This window comes from Bombina bombina, chromosome 2 (assembly GCF_027579735.1).
Source record: "Bombina bombina isolate aBomBom1 chromosome 2, aBomBom1.pri, whole genome shotgun sequence".
Lineage (NCBI taxonomy): Eukaryota > Metazoa > Chordata > Amphibia > Anura > Bombinatoridae > Bombina > Bombina bombina.
The window spans coordinates 911,408,152-911,425,995 of record NC_069500.1 but is presented as its reverse complement, the minus strand read 5'-3'; the positions used below and the strand labels follow the sequence as shown (position 1 = coordinate 911,425,995).

The 17,844-nt window shown below is 40.7% G+C and overlaps 1 protein-coding gene across 2 annotated transcripts in view; it reads left to right on the top strand.

The window, feature by feature from the left end:
- USO1 (USO1 vesicle transport factor) overlaps positions 1–16,084 on the top strand; it is a 219,247-nt gene extending 203,163 nt beyond the window's left edge. For both annotated transcript variants that reach the window (XM_053703305.1, XM_053703306.1), the window contains 4 exons: positions 5,959–6,057; positions 6,171–6,275; positions 6,475–6,690; positions 15,010–16,084. In XM_053703305.1, the coding sequence (XP_053559280.1) occupies positions 5,959–6,057; positions 6,171–6,275; positions 6,475–6,690; positions 15,010–15,120 (531 nt within the window). In that variant the 3' untranslated portion in view covers positions 15,121–16,084. The remainder of the gene's footprint in view (positions 1–5,958; positions 6,058–6,170; positions 6,276–6,474; positions 6,691–15,009) is intronic.
- Positions 16,085–17,844: the final 1,760 nt, after the last annotated feature.

Genomic DNA, 17,844 nt, shown 5'->3' with positions numbered 1-17,844 from the left:
GGGGAGGAGCTATATAGCAGCTCTGCTTGGGTGATCCTCTTGCAACTTCCTGTTGGGAAGGAGAATATATCCCATAAGTAATGGATGACCCGTGGACTGAACACACTACAAGAGAAATAAATTTATCAGGTAAGCATAAATTATGTTTTTTATTTTTATCCCTCCCTCTCTAGTGACCCTTCTGTGGAGATCCACAGCTTGGGTATTACTATCCCATATGTCACTAGCTCATGGACTCTTGCCATTTACATGAAAGAAAACATAATTTATGTAAGAACTTACCTAATAAATTCATTTCTTTCATATTGGCAAGATTCCATGAGACCCACCCTTTTTATGGTGGTTATGATTTTTTTGTATAAAGCACAATTATATTTCCAGTTCCTTTTTTGATGCTTTTTACTCCTTTTTCTATCACCCCACTACTTGTCTATGCGTTAGGGTGTGGTGAGTGGCTTATTTATAGGAATTTTGAGGTTTGGGAAACATTGCCTCTCCTGGTAGGATTGTATATTCCATACGTAACTAGCTTATGGACTCTTGCCAATATGAAAGAAATTAATTTATCAGGTAAGTTCTTACATAAATTATGTTTTTCATCTTCTGGGGCTGGGAGACTGGCACTTAAAGGGCTATGAAACATCTCTGCAACTTTAGGTGGGACATTATATCCTTTACAAGGATGTTTTAAGGCAGGGCACAGTCCTTTTTGTTGTGGCTTAGAGACTAGGGATTCATACTTTTATGTGTAAAGTATTTCCCGACTTTATTGTTGGCTCTTTAGGGGTTAATTACTCCCTGTCATTATTATCTGAATTCTGCACTGTCTGATGTTATGACCGCGCTCTGTAAACACATAAGAGCGACAGAGACATATGAGTGGCAGAGCGATTAAGGTGTCATTCTTTAATATGAGAGCTAGGGCTCATTCATTATAACTCTTATGTGATTCCTGCACTTGTACTGCTATCAGAGGAGTCTGCTAATATGAACGCGCTCTGTGAACACATATGAGTGGCAGAGCGATTAAGGTGTCAGACTTTAATATGAGAGTTAGGGCTCATATACTGAGGGTATTCTTGATTTATCTTATTGCCCTGTATCGGCTGACAGAATGAGGCGCAAAATTAGTTATAGCTTTACGCTTCATTTCTGTGCTGTGTTTAGGTACCACCTCCTCCTTCCTATGTATGGCAAAGCATCGCTATTTTCAGCTCTCTGGGCCGGTCAGTTCACCACGCCTCCTTTATTGGAGTGATGCTGCTATAGCTAGCACTGCTATGGAGTTATGCTTCTCATAGTTAAGAAGATTTTTTCTAGTGGTTGTCCTTGTTAGTTATCTTGTTATGAAAGACACAGTTTTTGCTGTAAACTGGATGTTTATTCCTGGAGGTGGGCTGAACAGATAGGAACAATAGAGGGCGCTAATACTTTTATATTTTCCAATAGATAGCGCTGCCATCTTAATATAGTCTCCCTAGTAAATCTCTCATATTAGGTTAAATTTCACTGATTTTTGGTGATTTTAATCCTTATATATAGCTTGGTGTAAATCAAGCCTAAGTTTTTTTACTTTTACTTGAAAATATATAACTTCAAGGTGTGTCTCATACTCTCTCTGTCTGGTATATAAGCTAAATGCCAAGACTTGAGTGTCTCTGTGGTTTTTAATAAAGAGCCTGCGGCACAATTGGTTTAAAATATACAATTTTGTGCTGCATAGTTAATGAGTCAATGTCTCTTAGGAGGATGCTGTTTTTAGGCAATGCCACAGTTATTTCCTTTTACGTCCCAAGCCTCAATGGTGTCTCATGCAGTGCCCTGGGGTTCCTCTCTATCTCCTGGAGGAGTTATTTGCCTGCAGAATTTGCTACCCAGTTTTCTTCTGCGGTATCTGGGGCATTATCTGTTTTTCCTATTCTTAAGGGAAATCGCAAGAGGAACATTTGAGATTCAGATAGCAAGGTTTGTGTTCTGCCTGCTGCTACTACTCAGGTTGCCCGTCCACATAATGATGAGGAGGATACTTCGGTAGCCTCTGTGGGTAAAATCCCAGACTTGGACAGTATAATTTCTTCATCTGATACTGATGGGGTAACCCTCAGATGTATGCCGGATCACCTTATGTATTATTAAAGGAGATTTTGGCTACTGTGGACGACTCCGATATCCTGTCGTCATCATCCCTAAGATCTAGTAATTTTTTTATTTTGCTAGGATTACTTTATGGAAGGTTGTTTTTCCTGTTCAGACCGTGAAATGGGATTTTTTAACAGGGATGGGTGAAGGCAGGTTTTACTTTTTCCCCATCTCCTGTTTTTCCTATAGTTCCTGTTGCTGTCCCCATTAAATATCATGGTGCATGGTGCTTTTAGTAGAAGGGGCTGAAATCTTGATCAGCTGAGAAGCCTACCTGTGGCTTAGTGGTACAGCCTAGGCGTTATCGTTCTGCAATTGCAGGTTCAATATTTTAGGCTTCCTCCAAATCCACGCCTTTGGCGTTTCCCTTCATGGATGAGAGCTTGTTTGGACTTGGTCTGGCAGGATTTTCCTCTGACTTTTCGGGTGAAAAAAGGGGTTTTCTACCTCACGTCAAGAGAGGAAGACTATAGATAGTTTTTCCTTTTCCTCTTTCTGCAGGGTCAGTCATGTCTCTTGGAGTCCTATCTAAGATTTCCTCCCAGAGGCAGATTTCTCCTTCTAGAGTATCTGCAATCCAGGTATGATGAGGCATTCCTTGAACTGGGTTCAGGGCCTTCCTCTCTGGGAGTGATAATTCCAGTCCCAGTCTGGGAATGGGGTCTAGGTATTTCCTCAAATTTATCAGGTTCTGACCTTCAAAGTAGTATCCATTCTCCTTTGGTTCAAGAGGGCCTGTTCATAACGAACATAGACTTGAAGGATGAGTATTTATTGTTCCCATTATTCGGTATCTTCTCAAGTTTCTAAGTCTTGTCACCCTAGAAAGACTTAAGTCTTGGGGTATTGCAAGGGCGCTCTTCTGGACAATATATGATTCAGGTATCATCCTTCTTCGAGCAAACTCTCTTTTCAAGAGATCTTGTCCAATCTACTTTCACACGGATGGGTAATGAATCTGGAGAAGAGTTCCCTTGTTCCATCTACAAGGGTGATTTATTTGGGGATCTTAATAGATTCTCTATCTAGGAGAAGATTTCTAACAGAGGTCAGATAATCAAGGATTTATTCCTTTTCCTTTCTCTGCAGTCTACTGTCCGGCCAACAGCAAGCTTTTGTGGTCCGGTAAATAGCTTAGCCATTTTGCAAACAGAAGGTTGGAAGTTTGGATCTAGCTGCAGTTGATTTTTCCTTCACTTTTCAGTGTCTCAATGTATGGAGGGAATTGGGTCTGATGCTTATCATGGACATCATTCCCTTTGCTATTTTCCATAAAATGGAGAACATTCAGATATGTCTCAGAGGATAGATCTAGATCAGTCGACAAGAAACTCTCTCCCATAGTGGTTTCTCAGGAGTATCTGTCTCAGGGTCTGCGTGCTTCTAGAGACATTCCTGGGTGATGTGACCACGGACGCCAACCTGCTGAGCTGGGAAGCAGTCTGGGTCTTGTTTATGGACTCGGAAGTGTCTGCTCTCCTCTTTCACATCTTGGAGTTGAGAGTGATTTACAATGCTCTGTAGACTTGGCCTCAGTTGTCCTTAGCTTGGTTCCAGTCGGACAATATCACCTCAATGGTTTACATCAACCACCAGGGAGGAACTCTGAGTTCCTTAGCCATGTAGGAGGTGACTTGGATTGTTCAGTAGGCGGTGACTTGGATTGTTCAGTAGGCGGAAGCTCACAATTGCTGTCTATCTTCCATCCACATTCCAGGAGTGGACAGCTGGGAAGCGGATTTCCTGAGCAGACAGACTTTTCATCCTGGGGAGTGGGAGCTCCATCTGGAGGTGTTCTCCAACTTAACCCTCAAATGGGGGGTGCTGGAGTTGGATCTGATGGCGTCTCGGCAAAATGCCAAGCTTCCATTGTACGGTTTGAAGTCAAGAGATCCACAGGCTGCTCTGATAGATGCTCTGGCGGTTCCTTGGGATTTCAGGCTGGCATACCTGTTTCCTCCGTTTGCTCTCCTTCCACAAGTCATTGCTCGTATCAAACAGGATAGAGCGTTGGTATTTCTAGTAGTCCCTGCGTGGCCTCGCAGGATCTGGTATGCAGACCTAGTGGAGATGTCATCTCTTCCACCTTGGAGACTGCCTCTGAGAAAGGACCTTCTGATTCAGGGTCCCTTCTTTCATCCAAATTTTTATTTATCTGAAGCTGACTGCATGGAGATTGAAGGCTTAGTTCTGTCTAAGCTTGGTTTTTCTGAGTCGGTCATTGAGACCGTGATTCAGGCTTGCAAGCCTGTTACGAGTAAGATTTACCATAAGATATGGCTTAAATATCTTTATTGGTGTGAATCCAAGGGCTACTCTTGGAGTAGGGTCAGGATTCTTAGAATTTTGTCCTTTCTACAGGAAGGTCTGGAGAAAGGTTTTGTCAGTCAGTTCGCTGAAGGGTCAGATTTCTGCATTATCTATTCTTGCTGCATAAGCGTTTGGCGGACGTGCAAGATGTGCAATCTTTTTGTCAGGCCTTGGTCAGAATCAGGCCTGTGTTTAAGTCTGTTGCTCCTTCTGGGAGCCTTAACTTTTGTTCTTAAAGTTTTGCAGCAAGATCCGTTTGAGCCATTGCATTCCATAGATATTAAGTTGTTTTCTTGGAAGGTTTTGTTTCTTATTGCCATCTCTTCTGCTCTGAGAGTGTCCGGAACTCTCAGCTTTGCAGTGTGATTCGCCTTATCTTTCTTGCTGATGTGGCGGTAATTCGTACTAAGTTAGGTTCCTTCCTAAAGTGGTTTTGGACAGAAATTTTAATCAGGAAATTGTTGTTCCTTCTCTTTGTCATAGTTCTTCTTTTCTGAAGAACGTTTGTTGCACAACTTGGAGGTTGTGCGTGCTTTAAAATTTTATTTACAGGCGACTAAGGATTTTTGCCAGTCTTCTGCCCTATTTGCTTGTTTCTCTGGGAAATGTTATGGTCAGAAAGCTTCTGCAACTTCTCTTTCTGTCTGGTTGAGAAGTATAATTGGATTTGCTTATGAGACTGCTGTGCAGCTGTCTCCTGAGAGAATTACAGCTCATTCCACTAGGGCTGTCTCTTCTTCTTGGGTTTTCAAAAATGAAGCTTCTGTGGAACGTATTTGCAAGGCTGAAACTTGGTCTTCTCTGCATACCCTGTCCAAATTTTACAAATTGGATACTTTTGCCTCGGCTGAGGTTCTTTTCAGAGAAAGTTTCTTCAAGCAGTGGTGCCTTCTGTTTAGGTTAACAGTCTTGTGTCCCCCTAATCATCGGTGTCCTCTAGCTTGGGTATTGGTTCCCAACAGTAATTGATGATTCCGTGGACTCACCGTATCTTAGGAAAGAAAACAAAATTAATGCTTACCTGATACATTTCTTTCCGGATACGGTGAGTCCACGTCCCGCCCTTTAAGACAGCTATTTTTAACTTTAACCTCAGGCACCTCTACACTTTGTGTTTTTTCCTTCGGTCGAATCACTGGGGATTGTGGGAAGGGAAGTGACATTTAACAGCTTTGCTGTGGTGCTCTTTGCCTCCTGCTGGCCAGGAGAGATATTCCCAACAGTAATTGATGATTCCGTGAACTCACTGTATCCGGAAATAAATACATTTATCAGGTAAGCATCATTTTTTTCTCTTCTTTTTTAACTTCTGCTCTGTCACATTCATGATAGAAAACTTTACTGCATTATGTTATCCTGTTCAAGGGTAATAAAATAAGGGTTAAGGAAAAGGTGGTGCTAATAGTTATTTTGCCTGATTCTTATAGGAGGTAACACGTAAATCAGCTATACAGAACTCACACAGTATAACTTAATATAATGCCTTGTTTTTGTTTGTTTTTCTTGAAGGAGCTGGAAACTCTTAGATCCCAGTTACATGTGCAATCTATGGAGATCAACAGACTTCAAACAGAAAGAACAGAGCTTCTTCAAAAAATAGAAGATAATGTATGTGAGCTTTCATCTTCAACTTTTATTTAATGTTACTTTAAGAAAATAATTATATTGTTTCATGTGTTTTAAAAAAAAATGTCTTGTCTCAATTGTTTGTTTATTAACAGGCACCAGCTGTTGCATCAGGTGACCATACAATTCCAACAGCTTGCAAAAATAATGAATTTGAAGAGAAAATTGCAACTTTGATGCAAGAGATTGTAGGTTTGAAGGTTAGTCTTTCTATGTAATGAGGTAAAAACATAAAGCTTGATGACAAGACATTTGTTAATACTAAATACCAAAATCTTTACTGTCTTCACAATCCAGAAAAAATGCACGTAGTAGTATTTTGCATTCAATTTTTTAATTGATTTTGCAAGGTATGCCAAAGAACAAGCAACTGTAGGAACATTTTATTTGACTTTCTAGGAAGAGCTGAAAACTGTGTCTGAGGAGAGATCATCACTACGGCAACAGCTAGATTCTGCAAACAGTACAGCAGCCATTTTACAAGAAGAAAAGGTCAAACTGGAGCAAGACCTCTCAGACTCTAAGAAAGAACAAGATGACCTTCTGGTCCTTTTAGCTGATCAAGATCAGAAAATATCTGGTTTAAAGAGACAATTAAAAGAACTTGGACAGACAGTAAGTTTTTTTTTTAATATATATATATATATATATATATATATATATATATATCACATATATTGTTATTTCACATGACTTGGTATCATGCCAGTGGAATGGAAGAATGAATAAATCTTTTTTTTAAGAAGATCTAACTGAAAGGGATAATAAATCCATTTTTTTTCTTAAATGATTCAGATAGAGCATGCAATTTTAAGAAACTTCTAATTTATTCCTACTATCAATTTTTATTTGTTCTCTTGCTATCTTTATTTAAAAAGTAGGAATTTAAAGCTTAGGAGCCAGCCCATATTAGGTTCAGCACCATGGATAGCGCTTGCTTATTGGTGGATACACTTGGCAAACCAATAAGCAAGCATAACCCAGGTTCTCAACTAAAAATGGGCCGGCTCTTATGCTTTACATTCCTGATTTTTAAATAAAGATAGCCAGAGAATGAAGAAAAAGTTATAATAGCAGTAAAATAGAAAGTTGCTTAAAATTGCATGTTCTATCTGAATAATTAAAGAAAAAAATTGGCTTTAGTGTCCCTTTAAAGGGCCATGATACCCAAATGTTGAAACACTTGAAAGTGATGCAGCATAGCTGTAAAAAGCTTACTAGAAAATATCACCTGAACATCTCTATGTAAAAAAGAAAGATATTTGACCTCAAAATGTCCTAAGTATCTACACCCCATTGTAAAGGACTTAAAGCAGCAAATCAGTTTGCCTGTCCCAGGATCTGCAAGGGAGCAAGCCTCATGCACACTCATGTTATTTCCCTATTCAGTTTAAGGAAGTTTACTAGGAGCGTTAAGTGAAATCTCCTGAGATCACAGTAAAAGAGTTCATGACCTCAGCACTACTGATGCTAATTGGCTGCTGACATTTCTTTCTTTTTTTTTCTTCTTTTTTTTAACCTGCAGCTGGGCAGTAACTGAAAGATAACTTTTTACACAACACTTACTCTGGTGAGCTGAGGAAGTTGTGAAGTAAAATATCTTTTTTTTTTTCTTTCAAGGAATTTAGCATATGAGTATTATGTCCCTTTAAGAGGGAAATCTATTGCAGCTTTTTTCTGTTTCATGTGATTATTACCCATATACAGTAGATAAATGGGATACATATGGAGAAAATGGTGAGAGAATGGTAAATCAAATTTTATTTACATTTTCATAAGCACATTTTAAATTTTCAAAATCCAATGTATTTGATGCTCCAAGTGGTTGATGAAAAAGAGCAATCCATGACCACTGAAGATTTAACGGATGCTTACATAAAATTATTAGTATTATTTTCTCTTTAAAAAATTAAATACAATCAAATTACTAATTTGGAACCTTCAGCCTAGCTTCTATACCCAGAATTATTCCATTTATCTAAGCAACCTTTTGATTTAAAATCAATCTGGAAATAATGTAATCATTATTTATCTGGGAGATAACATTAACCAGTTTCTGGCTTTAGTAAGGGAACATAGTGCACATTGAAAGTATTTAAAGTGATGGTAAACTCTCCCCTTTATAAAAACAGATCCGGAATGTTAGCAATATTTTAGATGGAGTTTAATTTATCAGTTGTAATGACGATGTGCTATAACTTATTTCCATCTAAAGGGGAGGAGAGTCCACAGCTTCATTTATTACTATTGGGAATTAAGAACCTGGCCACCAGGAGAAGGCAAAAACACCCCAGCCAAAGGCTTAAATATCTCTCCTACTCCCCTAATCCCCCAGTCATTCTTTGCCTTTTGTCACAGGAGGTGGCAGAGAGGTGTTGAAGATTCAGAGGTCTCTTATGGAGGGTATTACTCTTTGCAATGGGACAGGAGTTTAAGTAGCCCTATAAGGCTTCTCAGTGAGGGCTTGGGTGAAAGTTAGAGTCAGGAGATGCAGGGAGAGTCTCTCTTGCAAAACCATCCCGACTCATGTTAAGAACTCCTACAGCAATCGACGTTGACGAGTTTCGCAGACTGCTTCTCTAAAGTCCATGTCAGGAGCACTGCTATGACCTGTCACACTTGAAGGGCCGTGTTCTTGTTCCACGGCGTGGATTGTGGTAAGATTGTTTCATTTTATACACAATGTTAACATAGAAGACAGGGTCACAGTGTGGCGCCTTTTATCTTTACAGAATCATGGGTTAATATTCCTGGTAGGGGGATTATTGAACGGGGGGGGGGGGGGGGTTATACATGATATTGTTTATTGTGTCATTGCTGAGATTGTGCGGGATGAGGCTCTGGCAATGCGTGGAACTATCAGGTTTTTTTCCCCGGGAGTTTTGCGCAGCCTTTTTTTCTCCTTTAGGCAGGGGCGGTCCTGCGAGGCACCCGTGTGACTGGGTGGGGCCTCTTCACTTCCGGTCTGATCTATGATGGAGGAGACAAAGCGGTTTCTGTAGTCCGGTTCATAGGAGGTGGTGAGTACCCCGGCCATTGGCGGTTATGAAGGTGCCTGTTAGTTTCTCTTTTATTCCTCTAAAAGCGCAAGCTATGGAGGATTCTTACGCGTTAGAGGGTACTCCCTTTCTAACTAAGTCTCATACATGTGTTTATTGTGAGTTTCCGGTAGACCAGCCTGCCCAATTATGTTCCACATGCCTTGAGAGGGTCGAGACATCTAAGACTAAAAGAATGTCTAGTACCACTGAGCCGTCCACCTCTGAGGGTTCTCCGTCCCGTGAGGTGTGTTCCCGAGTTAAGTCCCCTATTGCACAAGCAGCACCCCGGGGTTCGACTGTTGCTCCTTCGGGAGAGATTTGTTGGTGCCAGATTTTGCGGATCAACTGCAGACGGCGGTTTCTAAAGTGATCCACGCCTCACCACGTTTTGCTAAGCGCAAGCGTAGGGCCTTTCAAAGCGGTCAGACCCAGGATTTGTCCATGTCGGAAGCTCCTACGGAGTGGTTTGAGGACAAGGCCCACTCCAGCGCATCGGAGGGGGCCCCGTCTGGGTTGGAATCCGCGTCATCTCAAGCTCCTGCAGAGGAGCCTGGCTATAGGTTTAAGATGGAGAATTTGCACTTTTTACTAAAGCAAGTGCTTGCTACTCTGGAGGTTCCGGAGCAGAAGCTTCAGTAGAAACCTTCTTTCCCTAAGCTAGATAAGGTTTATGAGGACAGGGTGGTACCCCAGACCTTCCCGGTCCCTATAAAGATGGCTAACATTATCAAGAACGAATGGGCTCGATTAGGTTCTTTCTTTTCACCTTCCTCGTCCTTTAAGGACCTTTTCCCCGTTCCGGAGGCTCAGTTGGAGCTGTGGGGGACCATTCCTAGGGTGGATGGGGCCATCTCCATGCTCACTAAGCAAATGACTATTCCCCTAGAGGATAGTTCGTCGTTGAAAGAGCCCATGGATAAAAAGTTGGAGAACATGCTGAGAAAGATGTTTCAGCACACAGGCTTTGTTTTTCAGCTGGCGGCAGCCGTAGCCGTGGTTGCTGGAGCTGCGTTATATGTGGTGTGAAATGATTGAGGGTGAACCCTCTTTCGAAGAGGTGCAGGAAAAGATTAAGGCTTTGAAGGTAGCCAATTCTTTCATTTGCAACGCCAATATGCATATTATTGGCCTGAATGCTAAGGTGTCAGGGTTTTTGGTTTTAGCGCCCAGAGCCTTGTGGGTAAAATCTTGGTCGGCGGACATGACCTCCAAATTGAGGTTGCTGTCCCTGCTTTTTCAAGGAAAGATTCTGTTCGGTCCAGGCCTGGACTCGATCATATCCACGGTTACGGGAGGTAAGGGTGCCTTCGTACCCCAGGATAAGAAAGCTAAACCTAAAGGACCTACTTTTCGTTCCTTTCGTGCAGAAAGGACCCAGCGCCAGCAGCCCGCTGCTTAAGCGGAGCAATCCAAGGGAACATGGAAACCTGCTCAGTCTTGGAACAAGTCCAAACAGAACAAGAAGCCCACGTCAGCATAAAGGGGCGGCCCCCGACATGTCTACGGACCGAAGCCTGGTTGCAGGATGTTCAGGACCCCTGGGTTCTGGAGATTGTCTCCCAGGGGTACAGGATAGGGTTCAAGTCCTTTCCACCCAGGGGCAGATTCCTTGTGTCAAACCTGTCATCGAGGCTTGAAAAAAAAGAGGCCTTTCTAGGATGTGTGAGGGATCTTTCCTCTCTAGGTGTTATCGTACAAGTACCCCTTGCAGTAAGGGGTCCTAGGGTATTATTAAATTCTGTTCGTAGTTCCAAAAAAGGAGAGCACGTTCCGCCTGGTTTTGGATCTTAAATGTTTAAACAAGTTTTTGTCCGTTCCATCGTTCAAAATGGACACAATCAGGTCCATTTTGCCCCTAGTTCAAGAGGGGCATTTCATGACCACAATAGATCTGAAGGATGCCTACCTTCATGTTCTAATTCACAGGGACCACTTCAAGTTCCTGAGATTTGCTTTTCTGGATCAGCACTTCCAGTTTGTGGCCCTTCCTTTTGGCCTGGCGACGGCCCCCGAGAGTTTTCACAAAGAAACTCTGCTTGCAGTGGCCAGATCCAGGGGCATTGTGGTGGGGCCTTATCTGGATGACATCCTGGTTCAGGCGCCGTCCTTCAGTCTGGCAGTGGACCATTCAAGGTCTCTGCTCCTATTGCTTCAATCTCACAGTTGGAAGGTAAACTCCAGACAGAGCTCCCTGGTACCCAGCACCAGGGTGGAGTTTCTGGGCACGATCGTATGGAGGTGATCGGGCTCATGGTCTCCAGCATAGACATCATTCCATTTGCCAGGTTTCCTCTCAGGCCTCTTCAATTATGCATGTTGAGGCAGTGGAACGGCGATCGTTCAGATCTGTCACAGCTGATATCCATGGATGTGCGGGCTCAGACCTCCCTCTCTTGGTGGATCAACTGTCCATGGGGACATCCTTCTTGAGACCGTCCTGGGAGGTTGTGACCACGGACGCGAGTCTGGCGGGATGGGGAGCTGTCTGGGGTGCCAGGATGACACAGGAAAAATGGTCTCGGCTGGAGACCCTTTTACCGATAAATATCCTGCATCTTGAAGCGATCTACAATGCTCTGAAGGCGTGGCCCCCGCCTGGGGGCGTTCAACTTCATAAGGTTTCAGACGGACAACATTACCTCGGTGGCTTACATCAACCATCGAGGTACGAGGAGCTCCCTCGCAATGAGGGAGGTGTCTCGGATCCTGGAATGGGCGGAGGCCCACAGCTGCTTGCTTTTGGTGATCCACATTCCGGGTGTGGACATTTGGGAAGCAGACTTCCTCAGCAGGCAAACATTACATCCGGGGGAATAGTCTCTTCACCCCAAGGTGTTTGCAGAAATTTGTCTCAGATGGGGGATGCTGGAGATAGATCTCATGGCGTCCAGACTCAATTGCACACCGATACGGGTCAAGGTCGAGGGACCCCCAGGCAGAACTGATAGATGCATTAGCGGTGCCTTGGGGGTTCGATCTAGCATACATTTTTCCTCCCTTACCACTTCTACCTCGTATAGTGGCACACATAAAGCAGAGGAGAGCGTCGACCATTCTGATTGCTCCTTCGTGGCTGTGGAGGACATGGTTTGCGAATCTGGTGGGGATGTCATCCTCTCCACCGTGGAGGTTACCCTGTCGCAGGAATCTGCTGGAACATGGTCCTTTCCAACATCAAAATCTCGTTTCTCTGAGACTGACTGCGTGGAGATTGAACGCTTAGTCCTAGCCAGGAGAGGTCTTTCTGAAAGTGTGATTGACACTCTAGTTCAGGCAAGAAAGCCAGTCACTCAGCACATTTACCATAAGGTGTAGTGGACTTATTTGACCTGGTGTGAGAAACATGGATACCCTTGGCACAAGGTGAGGGTTTCCAGAATTCTGTTCTTTCTTCAAGAGGGTTTGGAGAAGGGACTTTCCGCTAGTTCCTTAAAGAGACAGATTTCGGCATTGTCTGTTTTGTTGCACAGGAGACTCTGAACTCGCTGACATTCAATCCTTTGTTCAGACTCTGTCTCAAATAAGGCCTGTTTTTAAGCAGTCTGCTCCCCCATGGAGCTTAAACTTGGTCCTTAGCATTTTGCAGCAGGTTCCGTTTGAGCCTATCCATTCTCTTGACATTAAAGGGACACTGAACCCAAATTTTTTCTTTCATGATTCAGATAGAGCATGAAATTTTAAAAAACTTTCTAATTTACTCCTATTATCAATTTTTCTTTATTCTCTTGGTATCTTTATTTGAAATGCAAGAATGTAAGTTTAGATGCCGGCCCATTTTTGGTGAACAACCTGGTTTGTCTTTGCTGATCGGTGGATACATTTCCATATCCACCAATAAAAAAGTGCTGTCCAGGGTACTGAACCAAGAAAAAAAGCTTAGATGCCTTCTTTTTCAAATAAAGATAGCAAGAGAATGAAGAAAAAATGATAATAGGAGTAAATTAGAAAGTTGCTCAAAATTGCATGCTCTATCGGAATCACAAAAGAAAAAAATTGGGTTCAGTGTCCCTGGAAGGTTCTTTTTTTGTTGTCCATTGCATCGGCTCGCAAAATATCTGAACTGGCGGCTTTGCAACATGGGCCCCCTTATCTGGTTTTTTATGTGGGTAAGGCTGTTCTTCGCACTGGCTTGGGAATTCTTCCCAAGGTGGTGTTCAATCATAACATTTAATCAGGAAATAGTTGTTCCTTCTCTGTGCCCTAACCCTTCTTCTTCGATGGAGCGGTTACTTCATAATGTAGATGTGGTCCGTGCCCTGAAATTCTATCTTCAGGCTACAAAGGACTTCAGACAATCTACATCCCTTTTTGTCGTGTATGCAGGAAAGCGCAGGAGACAGAGAGCTTCTGCTACTTCTTTGTCTTTTTGGCTGAGGAGCTTGATCCGTTTGGCTTACGAGACAGCGGGACATAAGCCTCCTCAGTGGATCACGGCAGTGGCTTCATATTGGGCCTTCAAAAATGAGGCCTCTATGGAGCCGATTTGTAATGCGGCTACTTGGTCTTCCTTACATACTTTTACAAAGTTTTACAAATTTGACGTTTTTGCTTCTACGGAAGCGGCTTTTGGGAGAAAGGTTCTACAGGCTGTGGTGCCCTCAGATTAGAGTCCACCTTTTACCCACCCGGTTTCATTCAGTGTCCTCTAGAACTTGGGTATATGTTCCCAATAGTAATGAATGAAGCCGTGGATTCTCCTCCCCTTTAGATGGAAAACATAAATTATGCTTACTTGATCATTTCATTTCCATCGTGGGGAGGAGAGTCCACGGCTCCCGCCCGTATCTCCGCTGGGCGGACCTAAATTTAATTTATCTTCTGGCACCATTTATACCCTGATGTTTCTCCTACTGTTCCTTGTTCCCGCAGAATGACTGGGGGATGAAGGGAGTGGGAGAGGTATTTAAGCCTTTGGCTGGGGTGTCTTTGCCTTCTCCTGATGGCCAGGTTCTTAATTCCCAATATTAATGAATGAAGCCGTGGACTCTCCTCCCCACGATGGAAATTAAATTATCAGGTATGCATAATTTATGTTTTTTTTAATATAGATATGAAATTAAAATACCCCCCGCTCCGCCGTTCACTTCAAAAGTAAATTTTTCTGTGAGCTAATAGTGTGAATTGTTCTCCAATCAGCGCTCTCCCCTTAAGGTACTATTGTTGTAGCCAGAGCGCTGATTGGACAACAATTCAGACCATTAGCTCACAGAAAAACTTACTTTTGAAGTGGGTGGCGGAGTGCGTGGTATTTGAATTTCATATCTACTTAAAAAGTATGACTTAAACTCCATCTAAAATATTGCTAACATTCCGAATCTCTTCTTATAAAGGGTAGAGTTTAAAATCACTTTAAAGTGGATTGTTGGCTACTAATTTTCGAGAGATATTCCAGAGTAAACGGTTTGGGAGCAACTTTGGGTTTTGTTCAGGTTGTTGTAGTTTGAGATTCAAAATAAGTAAATTAAAAATTATTTGCATGCAGACATCAGCACACAATGGGCCAACTTGATGTGTAGAATTGGGCCTACAGTACTCTCACTGTCTATACTGTGTGTGTAACATAAGGGCACAATCTTATTTGTTTTATTTCTCTGTTTTGGTAGTCGTATAATAAATCAGAGTTTTAAATGTGTCAACAAAAAATAATTTAAAGAATACAAAATGATCAAGAAAATGTTATTAATTTTACTTCCTAAATGAATTTCTGTTTCTTGTGGTGCATGGAAAAACACCAGTTGCAGTGTAATTTTAATTGATGAAGATCTTTGTGGGCTTACGGTTATTTTGTAATTAAATAATGGGAGCTTATTCCTATTTTCCTGAGCATTCCTGAAATCCAGATAGCACGGTTGCTAGGAATATGATTTCTTATAATGGCTATTTGTTGCTTCAGATTGAAGATGAAGATGATGATGATGATTTGGATTGTGAAGATGTCGGTGATGAAGATGATGAAGAGGATGAGGAGGAACACAATGACCTTGGCAGTGAAGAAGAAAATTAAAAACATTCTTTGTTCTAAGATTTATTTTAAGTACATTTAATTAAAAATAAAAACTGTACTGATTTGTAACGTTGCAATAGAGCATTAGCTAATCAAGGCTATGAAGAAATGTTTCAGCAGTGGAACTGTTTAGGTTTTATAGCTATTGCTATGTTTATGACAAAAACAATGAAACACCATAAAAATATTTTGGGCAGACGATAATCTCTGATTTTATTGTATATGTGCTTTGGGCTATTGTATAAAGTATACTCTGGCAGCGTTACTCTTGCACCACATTCTAAGTTGTGCTTTAAACTGCCTTTCCCAATGCTAAACATTGCTATGCAATGTTAATTGTGTCTCTCCAAACAAAAATAGACAACGTTTTGTTCTGTTGCCAGATTACTAACTTGATGCTTGTGAAATGTATATACCAAGATGAATCCATTCTTCTGCAACTCAGTAAAACAGTAGACCATCCTAATATAATCTAGTGAAAACCTTTGCTTTCACCAAACATTGTGTCCTGAATTGAGATTGAGGGCAATACATAGACAGCCTGACTACTTTTTGTTGGTCCAAAATGACTGTAGTATGGTTAGTGCCTTCACACTGAAACCGCTGCATTCCACATCCGTTTGCTGGAGGAGACATCCTTGTTTTTTTGTCAAGTTAATTTTCCTTTTTTTTTTTTTTCTTTTTTTTTTTTTTAATAAATATGCCATGATTATTTTAAAAAGAGGGTATGGCAGAATATACCATCACAACCCTTTTGAAATGTTTTTCAGATGTTTTATATTAACCATTGGCATTCAACTGGACTGTTGTATTCTTGGAAACAAAACTAATATAATTTATCGGCCTTAATCAGGCCAAACAGAATTAAATATCTAATAACATTTTAAGAGAGATATGTATGAATTACATTAATTTCATGTTTTACAAATAAAATAGTTAATGCAATTGCTTATTAATGATTTAATTTAGTTGTGTGCGTTTATTTTAATTTTTAAGTCAGTTTGTCTTTTATTAAAGATATTTAAATATTAATGCAATATTCATATCTGTAAGCTCAATAATAAGCCATAGAATGTATTGTAAACTAAATATGGTACTGTTTATCACTGTCAAATTAAAGGTATGATATGCATTGACAGGGTACTTTAGAGATATAGCTTTAGGCATTGATTTCTTACAAAGTCCTCAAATTAACTCCAAAAAAAGGTGTTAATTAAACACTAGTATTGTAAGACACTTCAAAGATGCCCATGACACTTTTATAGTCCAAAATGGGCTATTTCTTCTTAAAACCTTAAAACTTTTTATTCAGCTGATACTTATTATTAATTGCATTATTCCACAGTATTAGCTGTTAGTCTTGGCTGGCATTCTGACTTCGATACAGCAAAATAGTCCAATCTTGGCAGTATATAAATGTTTTATTATATATCAAAAGTTATAAAACAAAGTAGCAACATTTCAGGATTGCCCCCTTAATCATGCTATGAAACAAACTAACAAACACCTGTATGTATGTATGTGTATGTATATATATATATATATATATATATATATATATATATATATATATATATATACACACAGGTGGCCCTCAGTTTACAACGGTTCAATTTGTCAATTTGCACCGTTTCAGAATAACAACCTTTTTTTTGTCATGTAACTTCTATTGAAAAGCAGTACATTGATTAAAATAGCCAGTAGGTGGAGCTGTCCGCTTGTGTTGCAGCAAAGATATGCATGCCAAGCACACAAGCAGGCTGAAATTAATTAGTGTAGCTAGCTAGACCTGACCTATTGAGCAGCTTTCAAAGGAACAATATATTCCTGTCTATAAATCAGTCCAGATTGGAATGCATAGAAAGAACTGTTTGCAAAAAAATGCAAGTAAAGTCTGTGTTGTGTGATTATTTTATTATCCAGGGGCCTGGAACGGTTTTGATTTACAACCATTCCTTCTGGAACCTAACCCTGGCGTAAACTGAGGGCTACCTGTATACGTGTGTGTATATATATATATATATATATATATATACAGAAGCACCACTAGATGGTGCTAAAACATACATTAATCCCACCACCAATAAAAATCTAATTGTTAAACACATAATGTCATGCATTATCTCATTGTTTTGAAATTAACTCTCTCTATCCTCTTGGGAATAAAATTGCAATAATTCAGCTCAGCTTTCCAATAATTGATTTCATTTCCAAACCACAAAGAGGAGGGCATAGAGAGTTAATTGTAAACAACAAGAATCATTTTGGATATATGAGTTATGTACACATGAACCTGGTGGGATGAACAGAGATTGGGATTTAGCGATTTATTTATTTTTTTAAATAGAATATATATAGTTTAGTGTAAATTATTTTTTTGTATGAATTGCGAATTCATTTTTTTTTTTTTTTGAAGCATGACCATTTTAGGTTTAGCGCCTAGATACTGATTTTGCTGATTGGTGGCTAAATGTAACCACCAATCAGCAAGCGCTATCCAGAATTAGTTTAAAATTGCATGATCTATCAGATTCATAAAAGGAAACATTTTAGTTTAGTATCCCTTTAAGGGAGCAATCCCGAAACGTTCCTACTTGGTTCTATAACATGATATTTAATAAATTATTTATTTGCTGCTACGGTTGGACTCTCTTGCTGGTGTTGGGTCTGAAGTAGTGACCCTTGGTGGCGTGCATTTTCAAGAGTGCTGGACTTTCAGTATTT